The sequence below is a fragment of the Salvia miltiorrhiza genome, chromosome 4 (genome assembly GCF_028751815.1).
Source record: "Salvia miltiorrhiza cultivar Shanhuang (shh) chromosome 4, IMPLAD_Smil_shh, whole genome shotgun sequence".
Taxonomy (NCBI): domain Eukaryota; kingdom Viridiplantae; phylum Streptophyta; class Magnoliopsida; order Lamiales; family Lamiaceae; genus Salvia; species Salvia miltiorrhiza.
Window position 1 is genome coordinate 38,923,420 of NC_080390.1, and position 19,344 is coordinate 38,942,763.

Sequence of the window (19,344 nt, forward strand, 5' to 3'; positions counted from 1 at the left end):
ATTTGAGATTCTTTGTTTCTCCTTAATCTATGATTCTACCTGAAGGAATTTTTATTTTATTTTTTATATAATTCTAGAGCATTTATATAATATGATTTGGGATTCTTTGTCTCCTTAATCTATGATCCTACGTGGCTTCATGAGGAATTTTTATTTTATTTTTTTATAATTCTAGAGCATAATTATTTTATTTTTCTGTAATTCTAAAGCATATAGCTTTAATCATATAGATCTACGTGGCTTTATCATTCTTTATTTTATTTTTACCCCAAAAAATAGAAAATCCCTAAGACACATCAGAAACAACAACCCACGGTCCCCACCCATTTCTCTATTCGCCTCCAATAGCTGCTACAGTCGCCGCCAATGGCTATGGACGATGCGGCACTTTTGCGGAGAAGGCGAACGATTTCAGCTGTGGACTGTACAATCAGATAGAGACGGTGAAGGCGGAGGCCGGCGCCGCCTCCATAACTCTCGAGCAGACGTGCGCTCTCAACGAACAAAAATACGTTTCCCTTTCCGCAGAGTACTCTTCTCTGCAGCTACAGAAATTACAGAGCTGAAAGTCGAGAGCTTCTCCATTTCAGGGCACAGTCGTCGCAAAATCCACCCCTCACCTCTGTCTGCTTCTCTCGCCGGCCGCCACTCAGCCGTCAGGCCAGAAATCGCCATCATCGTCGCTGTCGGGCTCGTCTGCCATGGTAAGTATTCTATTAGCAAAGATTATGTTTGTAAATTTAGAATAATTAGAGCTCAACTTTAGAAAGAACAGATTTTGAAAATTATAAAAATTTATACAATCATTTAGGTAAATGTTTAACAATGGAAACTTTTTAACCTATATTTTTAGTTATGAACTCGTTAGTTCACCTTAAACTAAATTCTGCCGCGTCCACTCTAATGCCATCTCTTTGTCTCTTTCTGTGCCCAGAAAAAAAGATTTCAAGGTATATTTTTTTGAATTTGACATTCGCTCATTTTTGTGTTAATTGCTAGGTGGATACATTCGTAGACCATTGGCTTGCAATCCTATAATTCCATAATACATGTAAGTTGTAACATGTACAATTTTTTTTTTTTTTTTGAGTTGAACATGTACAATTCTAGCAAGCAGAAGTTTGGTATAAACTTTATATTAAAAATATTTAAAAAATTCTTATTAAGAAGGCAACTTTCCTTGATCTTGATGTGTTGGTGCTATTGTTTCGTATATAATTGCAGTCACTGATGGTCTAGGTATCTTATTCTTGCATTATTTAGAGGATCAATAACTTCTCAAGTGTTGCTTTCGTTGCTCTGCTACATTTTGGGTGTAGTTTTTCTAGCTTTTTTATATTAAAAGCTGCAATTTTTCTTCATGTTATTAATCATCGAGTTTTTTTCTTCTTATAATTGCTTACTTCATTTGAACTTTTTTCTTTTCAGGCTGAAAGGCTTTTTGGGTACTTACCGATACAGGAAGCTTCTTCTTCAAGTCCATAAAAGGGGAGAGAGAGGTATTATATACTCCATGATTTTGATTGAGCCGATTCGCCCAAACAAAACTTTGATTGAACCGAAAACACTATAAGCATTGTAAGCACTAAATATTCCGAAGAAGTTGTGATGTGATTCTTTGTTCAAAGCTTTATGCATATTCTTCACTTTGTCTCTCCAGAATTTCTTCTCCACTTTCAGTTTGTTTCAGTCGACGACAAAGGAGAGAGGAGGAGGATTTTATATAACAAGTCAAATTGTTTCGGTTTAGGTAAGGAGAGGAGAAAATCAGGTTGTGATTTACTGAAATGCAGAAAAAATTTCCCGTATAACTCTGCATGCCAAAATTTCATGATATAATTCTTCGCATCATTTTAATCCATTATGGAACAAACATTCTGACAATAAAAAAAGAAAAAAGTCTGCAACTTTAAAAAAAATCTCCAACTTGCAAGAACTAGATCTGGCCGAGAACCACCTCTGTGAGGGGCTTTGCCTCCTATTATCGGCGACCTATGCTCTGGTTCAGATCAATCTCAATACAAATTTCTTCTAGGGTGAAATCTCATTGCAAATTTCCAACCTCGTCAATCTCACATTTCTCAAGCTCTCTACTCTGGTGCAGATTAGAGGGCTACAATAAGTATTCAATTTGGGGGCTATAATTGGATAAAATAGTAAACTTATAAGTATTTATTATTATTTTTTTAGACGGGGTTATACAAAATAAAATGAGGGCTATGAATAGAATTACCTCTGCTCTTATCCCAATATTTCAAGTACCCCAATTTTCACAATCCTATATCTATAATTTGTGGACAATTATCCCAAAAAAGATTGTCATAATAAATATTTTGGGATAACAATAATAGTAGATGCCCTAATTCTACACCATCTTTTTCAGTGATGAAAGGATCTCAGATTCTGAGTTGAGATTGTTGTAGGGGTAATTCTATTCACAGCCTCCATTTTACTCCATATACCCTCTCATATTAAATAATAATAAAAAATAATTACAAAATTTACTATTTTACCCAATAAATCATAATCTCTAAATTAAATATAATTATTGTTTTAGCTAAATTAATCAAATTCGTGTGTATTGTATAGCCCCAATCTAAGAGGAAACCCCCTTCATCTTCTTAATCATATTCCTGGGTGTATAGCCCCCAATCTAACCCCCTTCATCTTCTTCAATCTACTGTAATTGTCTCATATTCCGACGAAGATCGTCGCTGCTTCGACCACCACCATCGGCCCTCTTCTTTTCTTCCTCTAACCATCTCTTTTTTGCGACCCAGTTGACGCACGCACACAAAGAGACACTGCCCCACCCCTCTTCCTAAATCCACTGTGACCCACCGCCCCCTTTAGATTTCCGATGAACAGCAGCGGCAGGACCGTCGTCAACGCCCAGAGCCCTTCGCCTCTCGTTCTCTGATTCACGTTAGGGTCGCCTCACGTTACCCAGAGCCTCTTGGCCTCTCGTTCTCTTCCATCGTGCCTCCTTCCTCGATTTCGCGACCGCCTCCGCCTTCACCCCCTCATGGTCCAAATAGCAACAACGGTGAGCAAAGCCGCCACCGATGCTGTCGGCCAACAACAACGGCCAAAACCAAGGACCAACTTTTGCAAGATATAAAGATTTTGTCTATATAGTTATAGTTCATACACCAAATGAAAAATACAAGTGTCTATATTAATAAGGTATGTGAAGATTGCTATGGTTCACCGTGGCTTTCAAGATGTGAAAAGCGGCATCGTTGAGAAGTAAGCGAAGGACTGTTCCCGTAAGGTTTTGTTTGTGGTGCGAAGGAGTGTCGCCGACTACCACTTCGCTTTGTGAGGATGTCGACCTTGGCGTTAGATGTGCTCCTGTTAAAGCATTGCTTTTCCTGATGTTCATAAACTGGAGTAGTTTTCAACAATGCTCGATTGAAAGTCCTTGCCAGAAACTCTCATTCTCTTTTTGTTGCAGAGCATAGCAGAATTCGTGACTTGCTTGAATTAGATGTAGTTTGGGGCTATACATAATTTGGATTTTAATTTGATTATAATTATAATGAATTATATAAATAATTTAAGGCTATATAAATTATAGGATAAAATTGTAAATTTATAATTATTTTTTATTATTATTTAATATGAGAGGCTATAGGGAGTAAAATGGGGGTTATGTATAGAATCACCCTTGTTGTAGGTAAGCTATCTAGACCCATTATTTAAGGTCGACCCAACATGAAAAATTAGGCCTTCAGCCAGAAAACAACACTTTAAAAGCCCAAATTGAGGCTGCATGAGGCCCAACTTTTTGCAGCCCAACCGCTCTTTCTTCTGTTGAGCTCGGCCCCAAACTTTGACGTAATCATTTTGACATTTTTGTACTGCAGTCTGCAGATTGTACCATGATGGTGACATGAGGGCCAGGATTCTTGGTGCCCAATTTCTTCAGGCATTCAACTATAAAAATACCAAAGCATACCAACTAAGAACGAAGCCGCTATATCCAACTACTCAAATTTTCGAATTCAATGTTTTGAGCACTAACTGACTTAACTAGATATCTAAATCAAAATAAGAGTTATGTGCGTGTGTTAAATAATACTCAATTCGTTCCACGAATCTTGACACGTTTGGTTTTGGCGCGGGAATTAAGGAATTGTAGATTAATGCTTTAAGTATAAGTATGTACTTCCTCCGTCCACTAATTCAAGGCCTTCTTTCCTTTTTGGGACGTCCACTAACTCAAGGCCTATCCATTTTTAGTAAGTTTTTATTTATATTTAATTGGTGGGTCCCAAAACAATACACTTTTTCTCCACTCAACTAATAAACAATACATTAATTGTGGGTCTCTTTCTCCACTCAACTAATAAAAATACATTTTTTCTTAAAACCCGTGTTTTGCTCCTTAGGTCATGAATTAGTGGACGGAGGGAGTAGTTAATAAAGTATAATAGTGATAAAGTAGGAGTAATATAAGTGATAAAGTAGGAGAGAGGAGATAATAATTATTACCTTATTTTGAAATGTGTCAAGATTCGTGAGACGACCCAAAAAGGAAAACGTGTTAAGATTCGTGGGACGGAGAGAGTACTATATTATTATATATATTATGATTATGATTGTTCTTATCTAATGAAAATTTGATTCAATAATACATCACTAGGATTGTTCTTATCTAATAAATCGTGCAGACAAGGAATTTTTGTGGAAATCTGGCGTAGAATGATTGTTGAAGTTTGACTTGGGTATAAAACTACAAACTTCACAAATTTCAAACCATCAACTACGGTCGAGCTGATAAATATATTTTGGCCTTTTCCCAAGCATTGCTGTTTTAACCTTCTGACTTCTGAGATTGGAGATTTTGTTATTGCAAACCGACACACGGTAAATCGTTCATCAATCAAATCAAACAAAATAAAAGTTTTATATTTTTGAAACGAGCGTTTTTGCTCCCGCCACTTTGAGGGTTCGACCCTACCCCGTAGGAAATTAAATTAAATTTTCAGAGTAACAGGAGAAATGAATGATTTCAATCAAGAGTGGGGAGGCTAGCATTTATGATTCGCCACATGCTCACAATTAATGCACCAACACCCAAACATTTCGTACATGGAAACAAGATCAATACCTTTTTAATCCACACATTAACAAGAAATAGGTAAAAAGAAAAAAAAAAAACCCACAATACTTCTCAAGAGTTTACACAAAACAAAACAAAACCCTTTTGCTTTAGAGAGAGAGAGAGAGAAGGGGCTGGAAATGGATTTGGGAATGAAGGGGTGGAATGAATTGGGGGTTGTTGGCACAATCTATGAAGAAGAAGATGAAAATTCTGCATTATCATCATCATTCTCCACTATTCCTTCCCTTGAATCTTCCCCTTCAAACACACCACAGCTCTCCAGGCAAGACCCACCATGGTACATATTTCATTTTCCCTTTTAATTTCTTTAATATTATAAATGCCCAAATTTCACCCAATTTGTAGATGGATCTCTTGGTTTCTTGGCACAGGGCATCAGGAAGGAGGCATGATCCGGATGTGGTTATACATGTCCAGGGCTCATGTTTTCGCCTTCACAAGGTACTGCTTCCGTTTCTTTCTTCCACTTGTTTTTCATCGCACGAGTGCAAAACCTAGTTTGTCCTTAAAAGCATTCAAAATTTGGTGTGAGTTGTTGTTAGAATCTTTTATTAGATTTGTTTTCAATTCTGGGATTCTTGCTTAGTGTCCGATAAACACTTATATGGACAAAGTCACACCCCTAGTCATACCAAAGTCCTTTGCTTGAAGTAGGAAAATGATTTAGCTTCAAATTGAACAAACATTAGTTGCACATGTGTCCTTTTCAATTATAACATTAATTTGGTTGTTGAGATGCATGCTATCATCATAAGATATTTAGCTTCAAATTGAACAAACATTACTTGTACAAATGTCCTTGGTTATGACCATTGATCGAGTTGCAATGCTAAATTTAAATTTTATGAAAATTTCAATAGTAATAAAATTACAATAATTATAAAGTTCGTATATTTTTATACTTATTTTGAAGTTGTTGTGTAAAATAAAAAACCGACAAGTTTGGTGCATTTTAACGTAATAGTAACTTTTACTGTATTTATTTCAATAGTAGTTCGTTAACCTAAATAAATGTGCAATGAGAGAGATGTTTCTCAATGGTGTTAAAAAAAGTGATGGTGCATTTACTCAATTCAACAGCAAGCATTGATAGCGAAGAGTGCCTATTTGAAACGGCAGCTGGCTGAATTCCCCGAAATAACCCTCTCCCCGCCGTTGAGCATAACGGCTCAAACGTTCGCCTCGGTAACGGAGTTCTGTTACGGAACGCACGTCGCCGTTACTCCGTTCAACGTCGCCGCGCTCCGGACGGCGGCGGAGCTGCTCGGCATGACGGGGACCGGCGGCGCTGGAGGCGAAAACTTGGAGGAGATAACGGAGGCCTATTTCCGGCGCGTCGTGGCCGTTAACAAGGAGTGCGCTTCGATCGTGCTGCAGTCGTGCTTCCCGCTCCTTCCGGAGGCGGAGGTGGCGGCGTGCCTCGTGAGCAGATGCATCGAGGCGTTAAGTCTGACGGCGTCGGAAGCTGACGGGGACGGCAGCTGTTTGGAAGGGTTCAAGAATGTACGGATGGATGATCTGAAATTGATATTGGAATCAGTGAGTCAGCGTTTGACGGATTGTCACGATCTTCTCTACAGAATCATCGACATCTATCTCAAGGTACGCTCATTTTCTGCATTTTTTTGAATGATTGATGCCGTACAAATTCTAAATAAAATTCATAATTTATACTCTTATTAGTGTTGTCCATTTTTTATTGTCCTATTATTTTTTTTTTTTTGAAAATTGATTGTCTTATTATTATTGTTTTTTTTCTACCACTTTTAGTTATTCTTTACATTTTTTTAAAATTTTGGTGTCCAAAAAATTGTGACAATAATAATGGGATGGAGAAAATAATTTTGTTAATGATAAAATACATACCATGAACTGATTGTAGGTAAATGATCAAATAATTTTTTTTCCTTCCATGTGTGAAAGTAATTAATTAAAGTCAAATGACCTCGACATGTTTTTTTAATTTCGAAATACTTCTAGGAAGGTTGTCTAACTGAAAGTCAAATCACCTCCACATGTTATTTCAATTTCAAAATACTTATAGGAAGGTTGTCTAGCTGAAAGTCAAATGACCTTTGCGCTACTATGAACTTAAATTCAAAATTTTGATTTGATTTTAGACGTTAATAACCATTTTACCTTTTGGCGGCTAACACACGCACACAATTAAAATAGGTCCTATGTCAAGGTTTGTCTCAATTTATCTGGTTTCGAAAAATAGAATTATGTCGATCTGCTTTCGAATTTAAACTCCAACTAATTATCTACTCAAAGAAATTAGTGTTTATCTAATTCATTACAATAACTATACGAGTGTGAATTAGTAAAACAACTAATTTGTAAGCGTAAAGATAAAAAATAACAATTAAAATAAAAAAAGATAAAAATAATCACTCTTACAATACTAATATGCTACATTCGTCTCATTACAAATGTCTTAATTTAGACATTTCCATAATGAGATGTCCCATTATAAATGTCTCATTATTTTTTGGCAAATAATTAAGAGATTAATTAACTAATGGGTCCACCACTTACTCTCTCTTTATGCCTACTTTTATAAATCTCAATTTATTTATCTTTCTTTATCAACTCACTTTATCTACTGCATTTATTAATCTTTGTGCCTAAAAATAATAAAACATCTGTAATGAGACTACAGGAGTGATAATTTATAATCAAGAAATTTCTTAATCATGAACTGATCTTATCTTGCTCACAATTCAAGACAAGTGATCTTAGTCTTGAATGCATCTTATTTTATGCGTGATTTCTTGACCAAAATGCTTTAAGTCGTAAATTCACATTATTTGACCTACAATTCATGGTCAAAATACTTCTTAGTCGTCAATTCATCACATTTCATCTACCATTCACAATCACAATCAGGTAAGACAATAATTAAGCCAAAAAATATAGGTGGCCTTGAGTACAATTAAATGTACCGTAGGGTTACACCCGCAGTCAGAATAGTGTCATTTACACGATTTGGATCATAATGAGGGTTCGGGTCAGGATCTGAATGCAAGTGCAATTCGGTTGTACGGTACACCCAATTGTACCCAAGTTTTTGTGCAGAAAAATAACTACTTTTCTCATTTTTATCTTTGTGATCCGATCCCGTTTTATTTGACAATATGAAAGCACGTAGTTGTTTTATATAAACTCATTATGTGATTTATTAGTGCAGGAAAACATCGCGTGGTTGTCGGAGGAGGAGAAGATTCAAATGTGCAACTACATAGACTGCAGCATCTTATCAGCGAAGCTGTTGATGCACGCAGTCCAGAATCCCAGAATGCCGCTGCGCTTCGTGGTCCAAGCCATGTTCCTCCAGCAGCTCAACACGCGCCACTCCATCATCTCCGCCGCCGACCGCCGCGACAAGAAGGAGCCCCGCCCCGCCGCCACCCTGGGGGCCATCCTCAAGAGGGATGCAGCTCTCCGTCAGGTGTCGCAGCTCAAGGCCGTCATGACCGCCACGACCTCGCGCATCCAGACTCTTGAGGAGGAGCTCAGCGGCATGAGGAAGCTCCTCGCCGAACCGGAGACCCTCAAGAACCGGATCGACTCGGGCCGGTCCGCTAGCTTCCGCTTCAGCTCCGACGGCGCCAGCAAGGTCGCCAGAGGCCAGGTCGGCTCCGTTTCTTCGTTGAGTTATGGTGGACGTCGTATCCCACCAAAATAATTCCTGCAGAATTATCAAAATATATTAGTATCGTGATAAGCAGGGTCGATCCCACAGAGAGCAGATAAAATCATTCAATTCCCTAAATCTATTAAATTTTTGGTGATGCCACCACGCCTTAACTTTGAGAAAATATTAATTAACTAAGAATGCAGAATTAAATCAAATAAAATACGCTTGAAGTAAATATATGAAAAGGGTAATTCGGCTCAAATAAATCCACTCTAATTCAACTCTGATCCTCGACGCAATAATTAATCAATCCCTATCAACCAACCAGTTATAGGATACCGTGAAACGCAACGGACGTACCCCAATTCCTACTTACTGTGTCGATAAACAGCTGGAGACGCCAGACCTGTTTATTTCCCTTATTAAAATATAACCTAGCTGGAGACGCCAGACCTAGATTTAATATTCTAATAGCATTAAGATAAAGGAACCCAATTTATACCAATTATCCTAGAGACGCTAGTAATAATTAATATACCAATTAATTCCCCCTACGAACATGGTAGTTGTATCACTAATTAGTCCAATTCCAACAATTACGGATTGGCAGGAACTAATTGACTGTAATCCAATTAAACTTAAGTTGATCAGGCTTAAATAAAATCAGAATTATCTTGGAACCTAGAAATTAATCGGAATTAATAGGAATCAATTTTAAACCAATTAGGTCTCACAGATCATTAAATTAGAGTTTCATTATTCTCGCCGAATTAAAAGAATTAGCTACTCATGCTTAAAATAAAAACAATCAAACAAATAAAATTAAACATAAATAATTAATAGAACGAAAGCTAACAAATAAATCGCAAGAAATTAAATAAACCCTTGAACCAATCCACGAACTCGTCTGCTCCAAGGTTGATTCCAGTCCAGCCGCAATCTTCTCAATCTCCAAGCAAGAATTAAAACAATCTGAACTATGAAACTTAATGACTAATTCGCATGAAATTAAAACAAGTACTTAATTGCTAAAGAGGACGTATGGAATCAATTGCATGAAAAGTAAAGGAATGCATGGAAAAATAAGAAAACAAAAGTCAACTCCTATATTAGAAATCAAAAGTTGCGGCTGAGTTCTAAATTGTATGTAAAAACTAATCAAAAGTAAAACCTAATAATAATTGTCCACCCATGCGGCTAGGTATATTGCTAATAAAATAAGAATCCTAATCTAATAAGAGTCCTAATCTCATAAAAATACTATACGCGGCTGTTATGGAAACAAAAGTAGGGAATTAAAATTCCCTTAAGCTACCGCCTAACCTTAACTATACGGGCTTCGGCCCTTAAAAAAAATCAAACCCAAAAATACTTAATAAAAAATGAGTTTTGGACTTAATTAAATTTGGAACAATTATCTTCAAGCCCAATCTCTAAAATTCCTCCATCTTCCATGCAATTCTTCATAATTTCTTGAATTTCCACCATCTCTTCCATCCACGAGCCTCGACTTTCAATTCCTCGAATTCCTGCGCCAAAGCATTGCAAACTATGCAAAATCACATGAAACCACGGCAAAACACGCACTAAACTAAGTAACTAAAATACACACATCAAACCCCCTCACACTTAGCTCAAACTTGTCCTCAAGTATGACATAAGAGAGAATTTAAAGGTGCAATTCAGCCACTAGAAGCAACTCCCTTCCTTGACACGACACTTAAACTCTAAAACAAGGAACGAACAACGGACTCAACGACGAAACGGAAAAAGAACAGGAAAGACGAAGACACTACAACGACAAACTCAACAGAAACTGTAGCTAAAGAATCATCAAACACTAGCAACAAACCAACTGCCAAATCAAACCATGCAACTCACAATCAATTTTCAGCTCTTGAATCAAGAAGAGGTAATATCAAACAAGTGTTTTCATTGTCCATTCAGTCCAAATCAAGCAACAACAAATTCCTCTCAAGATTCGCTCTTCTCTCAAAGATGTATTTGGAATTTCACACTCAAGAAGGAAGATCCAATCTGTTGTGATATGTCGTGGTCACACAGTAACTCAAAAAGGACTTTTCTCCTTGGTTGTAATGGGGCTAAGGACTATAAATGATGTAGGCAAGATCCTAAGGGTCCTAAGCTCAAACATTGAAGATCAAGTATTGTGCATATTAGAACTGAATCACATCCAAAAATACTAAGTATATGAGGAACAAACACGAACTCATCCTTGGGCAACAAGATCATCACAATCAACTGTATGCTCAACTAATTCAACTTGGTGCAATTTTTTTACTTTTTTTTTTCTCTTTTTTCTTTTTCTTTTATTCTGCACTTTTTTCAGCACCTTTCATTCACATATTTCAAACCACATACAGAGATTTATTTCACAATTCAGCTCAATACAGAAATAATAGCCCATCCATCAACAACGGTCACTGACTTGGCCAAACAGATCCTATACTCCATGGTTCAGAATGCTTTTCGGTATGGATTCTGTTTGGGCAGACAGATGCAACTTCCTCCAGAATTCCAATAGGACGTAATTCAAATTCAACATGCACAATAGGGTCAAGAGAGAGTCCAAAACAGGCCTTGGCTTAATTATTTAGTGACTCATAACAAAGAACAAGGTCAAGGCTGCAATGGGCTCACTAGGGGTTAATGTTCAGGTAGGAATTCAAAAGCAGGCCAAAAGGTTACCCTAGTGCCTTCTATCATGCATCACCAATGACTCACAACATATCACAACTTCATGAATAACAAACCACTCAAAAAAGAAAAATAGTAGAGAGTGCTCTACTCTAATCAGCTCAATTCTCACTTATATGTGGCTTTTTACTCATTGTTGCTCTTATTTGTCATCCCAAATGTCATCCAATAAAACACAGAATTTTCAATTTCCAATTCTTAATTCTCAAGCATCAAATCTTAAGTTCATCACAAAAATTCAATTCAGCAGCATGTTCATCACTAGCAATTTAACAATCCTAAGGCTAACAGATCACAAGACTCAACATAAAAAACTGACTCAACGAAACACAAACTCAAAGACGCCCCCCTCACACTTAGATTTTGCTTGCCCTCAAGCAAACAAAATAAAGCATAAGTAAGGGAAAATGAAAACACACAACGAAACACAAAACATAAAAACAACGCAAGAACAAGCAAAACAAAGCAAGAAAAAGGAAGGGAATCACCGTGCGCGCTGCCGCCGCAGCTCCTGTCTGATCGTGGCGTTCAAATTCGTGAGGCTTTCCTGTAGTGCATCCACGTTCCCGTCGATCAGCAGCACCCTTCTTTTTTTTTTTTAATAAACTGAAGCAAAAAGTAAATCTAAAGAAAGGGAATTAAAACTGAACGAAACGGAAATAAAGAAAAAGAAAAACAAAACGGGAGAAACAAAGGGAAAGAAAATCGGGTTGCCTCCCGATAAGCGCCATTATTTAACGTCGTCGGCTCGACTATTGATGCAATCAGAATCTCGTCTGAGGTGACAATGGAATTTCTTCCACTGTTGTCATATGAGATGCATCGCAATATGGCTCCAACTTGTGATAGTTGACTACAAACGTCTTTGCCGTAGCCAAACTCTTAATCTCCACTGGTCCGTCTGGCCAAACAGACTGTATCTCAAAAGGACCTATCCATTGCCTTCCAAGCATGAATCGAACCTTTTCACCGACTTCAAATGTTCTCCAGAATCGATGCTTGTGATAAGCTATCGCTATTAGATCTGCATACCCCATGTTGGTATTATAGGCTTCCAAACGGAGCTCCTCCTCACATTTATCTTTTAAGTCGGGTGGTTCCACATTAAAATGCAGAGTTCTATAACGTGGCTTCCGTCTGGGCAAACGAACCGTATGTCCAGAACCTGTGAATTTCGGGTCATCATGAAGAATTTTGTCCTGTTTGGGCAAACAGAACGTATTTCCAGAATCTGCCAATTTCGAGTGAGCATGAAGAGCCTTGGTAGATTCTTTGACTTCTTCATTGTTCATCCCACGAGCATCAAGACCAGTTGCTCTTTTGATCAAGGTCGGTTCCAACTTGTCCTGCACAGATTTAGTCTCAAGATGTTCTTGGACAGAAGGGTCAGTAATGTTAGTGGCACAAACAGTTTTAACAACAAGAGGATTTTTCATGGTATCATCAATATTGAAAGTGAACTTCTCTCCATGATAATCCAAACAAATAGTACCACTATAAACATCAATGAGTGCCCTAGTGGTCCTTAAGAAAGGACGGCCTAACAGAACACCAGCTGACTTTCTCGATTGCATACCACTCATCTTCACCACATAAAAGTCAGCAGGATAAACAAAATCATGCACCTTTACAAGAACATTCTCTAGAAGACCCTCAGGATGAACATATGACCCATCAGCTAACTGAATGACCACTCTAGTGTCTACCAATTCTACACCCGACAATCTATTATAAACAGTGAGAGGCATAACATTGATAGACGCTCCTAAGTCACACATAGCATGCTCGATCCTAGTATCACCAATGTAAATGGGAAGAGAAAACATACCAGGATCTTTGCACTTGGCTGGTAACTCCTTCTTGAGTGCAGCTGAAACGTTCTCGCCCATCACAATCTTTCCAGTTGCCTTGGACTTTCCAGCTATGAATTCCTTCACAAATTTCCCAAAGGAAGGAATTTTCAGTGCTTGCAAGAATGGAAGATTCACTTCAAGTTTGCCGAAGATCTTCACAAAATCGATGAGTTCCTCTTCCGACTTCTTCCTCGCCAATCTTCCTGGAAAAGGGAATGATGTTGCAACCTTGGGATCATGTAAGCTCAACGGTTTAGAGACCTTGGTCTGCTCCTCTTCGTTGGATTCAATTGCTGCTCCCTTTCCTTTCTGCTCAACTGTCGGCTCACTGTTCTGTTTGGCCAAACCGGACTGTTCTGCATTCTGGATTGCAGAATCCACCTTGGCTCCAGAATTTTCGAATTTTTCCAAGCTGAATTCGACTCCAAAATCCTTGCTCGGACACCCCTTTGAATTCTGGGTTGTGGGCTCACTCAACTCCTTTCCACTCCTCAAAGTAATCATGTTAACGTTCTCCATTGGATTCAATTGGACTTGTGATGGTAATTTACCTTGATAGCCCTTGAGTTGGTTCACGGATGTCGCAAGCTGAGACATCTGACGGGCTAGCCCCTCAATCTGCACCTTTTGCTCGGCTTGGGATTGTTGAAGCTGTTGCACATTATTTTGCAGAAATTGCTGGTTGCCGATCAAATCCGCCATCATCTCCTCAAGCGACTTGCCTTGCTTCTCGGGAGGATGTTGCTGAGCTTGTGGAGCTTGATACCCCGTCCTTTGATGTGGAGGACGGTAGTTTTGCTGCTGTGGCTGCTGCATCGCTGGCGGCTGCTTCGGCTCGGGATCTCTCCATCGGAAATTGGGATGGTTTCTCCAAGGAGCATTATGATTGTTCGCGTACTGGTCCCGTTTGGGCAAATGGGGCAGTGGCGCGTCACAGCTGTAAAAATTGTGGGAAGAATTCGCTTGAGCTTGATATTCTTCCTCACCCCCTGTGCACTGCAAGCTCGTATGACCAAAGTTTCCACACGCTCCACATGGTTTTTCCGTCGGTTGTCCAGCGCTCGCCACTTTCTCCACCACAGTGCTTAGCATTCTCTCTATCCTTCCCAATCTCTCTTCGAACTTGTCATCCAAATTTGAGGAGCTTGCTTGCGCAGCTTTCTTGAGCATTTGAATGCGTGGCTCATCATACTCCCTCGTTGCATCCACCAAGTGCTGAATCAATCGTTTGGCTTCACTCACAGTATTCTGGGAAAACCCTCCTCCACTCGATGAATTCACAAGGTTTTTAGTATCCACGGTCATCCCCTGATAGAAGTACTGCAGCAAATCCCCATCCGAAAACTTATGGTTGGGGCAACTGTCCACCAATCTCCTGAATCGAGTCCAGTAGGTGCTCAATGACTCGTCGTACTCCTGCTTCACTCCACTAATTTCTTTCTTCAGCGCATTCGTCTTGGTGGGCGGAAAAAAATGTTCCAAGAATAGCTTTTTCATCTCTGCCCACGTAGTGATAGAATTGGGAGGAAGACTCGCGAACCAAGAGTTCGCCTCTGCTGTCATGGTGAAGGGGAATGCCGCCAATCTAAAGTGCTCCTCCGTAATCCCCGTGGGGCGTTTCTGGACTTTGCAAATCTTGATGAATTCGCTCAAAAAATTGTACGGATCTTCTCCCTTCTTGCCATAGTATTTCGGGAGAACATTAAGCAGTCCAAGCTTGATCTCAATACCGGTAGCAGCTGCCGGCATCTGAATGGGAGTGGGTGGGTCATCGGCCTCGTGGCTGGAGAGATCACACAATCTAGGATCGTCAGCCATGTCGCTCTATGTACTTGCAACCGAAATTGAGTCGGTTTCTTCTTCAAAGTCTGATTCTGTCTCTGAGTCGTGGTCTGTTTGGGCAAACGGAACCTCTTCAGCAGCGACAGAACCGGGTTTTTCCTCGACAAACTGCTCCGGTCGAACGGGAAGGTCAGCCTGCGAATCCAGCAGATCCAGTAGCTTCCTCGCCTTCGCCTCCTTCCTTAGCTTCTTCGCGGTCTTCTCAATTTCACTATCAAAGAGGAGGTTTGGCTTGGACGATCTACTCATAAACAAAGAAAATAAAAAAAAAAGAAAAATAGACAAAGGGAAAAGAATTAATTAACACCGCTCCCCGGCAACGGCGCCAATTTGGTGGACGTCGTATCCCACCAAAATAATTCCTGCAGAATTATCAAAATATATTAGTATCGTGATAAGCAGGGTCGATCCCACAGAGAGCAGATAAAATCATTCAATTCCCTAAATCTATTAAATTTTTGGTGATGCCACCACGCCTTAACTTTGAGAAAATATTAATTAACTAAGAATGCAGAATTAAATCAAATAAAATACGCTTGAAGTAAATATATGAAAAGGGTAATTCGGCTCAAATAAATCCACTCTAATTCAACTCTGATCCTCGACGCAATAATTAATCAATCCCTATCAACCAACCAGTTATAGGATACCGTGAAACGCAACGGACGTACCCCAATTCCTACTTACTGTGTCGATAAACAGCTGGAGACGCCAGACCTGTTTATTTCCCTTATTAAAATATAACCTAGCTGGAGACGCCAGACCTAGATTTAATATTCTAATAGCATTAAGATAAAGGAACCCAATTTATACCAATTATCCTAGAGACGCTAGTAATAATTAATATACCAATTAATTCCCCCTACGAACATGGTAGTTGTATCACTAATTAGTCCAATTCCAACAATTACGGATTGGCAGGAACTAATTGACTGTAATCCAATTAAACTTAAGTTGATCAGGCTTAAATAAAATCAGAATTATCTTGGAACCTAGAAATTAATCGGAATTAATAGGAATCAATTTTAAACCAATTAGGTCTCACAGATCATTAAATTAGAGTTTCATTATTCTCGCCGAATTAAAAGAATTAGCTACTCATGCTTAAAATAAAAACAATCAAACAAATAAAATTAAACATAAATAATTAATAGAACGAAAGCTAACAAATAAATCGCAAGAAATTAAATAAACCCTTGAACCAATCCACGAACTCGTCTGCTCCAAGGTTGATTCCAGTCCAGCCGCAATCTTCTCAATCTCCAAGCAAGAATTAAAACAATCTGAACTATGAAACTTAATGACTAATTCGCATGAAATTAAAACAAGTACTTAATTGCTAAAGAGGACGTATGGAATCAATTGCATGAAAAGTAAAGGAATGCATGGAAAAATAAGAAAACAAAAGTCAACTCCTATATTAGAAATCAAAAGTTGCGGCTGAGTTCTAAATTGTATGTAAAAACTAATCAAAAGTAAAACCTAATAATAATTGTCCACCCATGCGGCTAGGTATATTGCTAATAAAATAAGAATCCTAATCTAATAAGAGTCCTAATCTCATAAAAATACTATACGCGGCTGTTATGGAAACAAAAGTAGGGAATTAAAATTCCCTTAAGCTACCGCCTAACCTTAACTATACGGGCTTCGGCCCTTAAAAAAAATCAAACCCAAAAATACTTAATAAAAAATGAGTTTTGGACTTAATTAAATTTGGAACAATTATCTTCAAGCCCAATCTCTAAAATTCCTCCATCTTCCATGCAATTCTTCATAATTTCTTGAATTTCCACCATCTCTTCCATCCACGAGCCTCGACTTTCAATTCCTCGAATTCCTGCGCCAAAGCATTGCAAACTATGCAAAATCACATGAAACCACGGCAAAACACGCACTAAACTAAGTAACTAAAATACACACATCAAGTTATCGCGACTTGTCGTCGGAGGTGCCGTCGGAGATGAAGTTCGGGCGAAGGCTGATCAACGGATTGAAGAACGCGTTCGGCTTGCAGAAGAAGAAGTCTGAGAGGAAAGAGGCGATTGGAAATGGTGATGTTTTGGGAGAGAAAGATATAGTGATAATAAGAAAAGATCACGCATTTCATAAGCGCAGTCGCTCTCAAGTCTAACTACCTACGATTTTCACTACATATCATCATCTACTTTATTAAGAGGTCATTGTTATGCATTTAGTTTCAGTTCAGTATCTATTTCAATCTTGTGATTACAGTAGAATTAATGTAGTAGTGAATTAAAAGTGAAAAGAAATCAACTGTCTTTTTTATTACTTTATTTGAATTTTTATATAGATAATTTCGAGACAAAATGAGATATACCATTTTTGAAAGATGAAACATAAAATATACTCACTTATGATATTTTTACCCTTATTTGTAATTCGCGCATTGCTCGACACTGAAGCATCGAGAACTCAAGTGTTGAGCGTCGAGCATTGAACTGTCGAGCATCAAGGTGTCGAGCATCTAGTGTCGAGCATCGCGTGTTGAGTAATTTAGAACTGTCGAGCGAGGCGGAGGCGTCAAGCGTCGAGCATTAATCTGTCGAGCAAGGCGAGCAATAGTTCAAATTGAACTATTGCTCGACACCTCGAGCATCGCGTGTCGAGCAACTAAGAACCGTCGAGCGAGGCGAAGGCGTTGAGCATTGAACTGTCGAGCAAGGTGGAGATGTCGAGCGTGGCGAGCAAGGGGATTTGTTTGGTATTTTCTTTTTCTCTTAAGGGTATCTTGGTCCTTTCAATTCTAAAATGGGTACATTTTATACATTTCTTTTATAGTTGGTATATTTTTATTTTTGTCTTTCAAATAGGGTAAAGACTACCATTAACCCTAATTTCAAATGTTTATGTAACTTTTACATTACAAGAAAAGACGCAATTTGCTAGGAAATTTAACGACCTTTTGTCATTAAGTTTTCATGCTTAACGATAAATTGTCGACACAATTGTTATTATATATATTTAGTTTAAAATATTCTACCGTTAGCATGTCATTATTAAAGTATATCATTTTACTTCCTCCGTCCACTAATTCATTACTCAGGGGAGGAATCACGGATTTTAATAAAAAGTGTATTGTTTATTATATTAGTTGAGTGGAGAAAAAATGTATTGTTTATTGAGACCCACCAATTAAAAAATATATAAATAATTATTCCCTCCGTCTCACTTCAATTGACACTTTTACTTTGGGCACGGAGATTAAGAATAAAGGGTTGAGTGTGTAAAGTGGGTGGGGATCATTTATTTAATGTGTGTAGAGAAGGTAGAGACCACATGCTATTTTTAGAAAGTGTCAATTGAAGTGGGACAAACAAAAAATGTAAGTGTACCAATTAAAGTGGGACGGAGGGAGTACTAAAAATGGGTAGGACATGAATTGATTAGGGGTGGGACGGTACGGTATACCTTATTAAATCGACCATACCTTATACCTTACCTTTACCTCCGGTGTGGAGAAAATTCATACCTTTACCTTACCTTTATCTACGGTATACCTTAGTTCGGTATACCTTAAGTACGGTATGAAGAATATACAAAACCTTTACCGTACCTTTATTTCGGTATACCTTACTGAATTTTGGTATACCGTACTTTCACGGTATACCGCACTTTAACGGTATACCAAAATAATCGGTATTACCAAAATCGAAAAAATTCAATACGGTAAAAAATTGATAACTTATTTATTTAAAACATGTTTAGATAATGAATAATATTTAACAAATATAATAATGACATAATAATTAAAATATATCACAAATAAACAAAAAGTAATACATTTATTATTAATTATATCAATGTAAATTAACACCCATCAGGTATAATTTTTATTATATTTTATATATAGAAAAAGAAAATCCTAAACTTTAGAGAATACTAGTATTTTGCCCGTGCGATGCACGGGTATTATATTTTTTTAGATATTATAATTTTTATTTTTATTTTTAGAAAAAATTATTATATTTTTTATTTATATTAGTATTAAATTATATATTATATAAAAATAATGTAATTGTGATGAGTTAATATTTTTTTTTAAGTGGTATAAATTTAGGAATATATTATTGTAAGTGACATGAAATCACCAATCATATACTATATCAATAGTTTGAAGTGAAATTGTCTAAAAAATG

At 37.8% G+C, this 19,344-nt stretch overlaps 1 protein-coding gene across 1 annotated transcript; it reads left to right on the plus strand.

The window, feature by feature from the left end:
• Positions 1-268: 268 nt before the first annotated feature.
• Positions 269-17,481, plus strand: LOC131021556 (BTB/POZ domain-containing protein At3g49900). The gene is made up of 10 exons (XM_057950789.1): positions 269-704; positions 1,000-1,051; positions 1,429-1,499; positions 1,661-1,750; positions 3,870-4,163; positions 4,423-5,408; positions 5,503-5,572; positions 6,212-6,733; positions 8,322-8,793; positions 17,114-17,481. The coding sequence occupies exons 6-10, from the start codon at positions 5,248-5,250 to the stop codon at positions 17,149-17,151; spliced, it is 1,263 nt and encodes a 420-aa protein (XP_057806772.1). The 5' UTR covers positions 269-704; positions 1,000-1,051; positions 1,429-1,499; positions 1,661-1,750; positions 3,870-4,163; positions 4,423-5,247; the 3' UTR covers positions 17,152-17,481.
• The last annotated feature ends 1,863 nt before the right edge of the window (positions 17,482-19,344 follow it).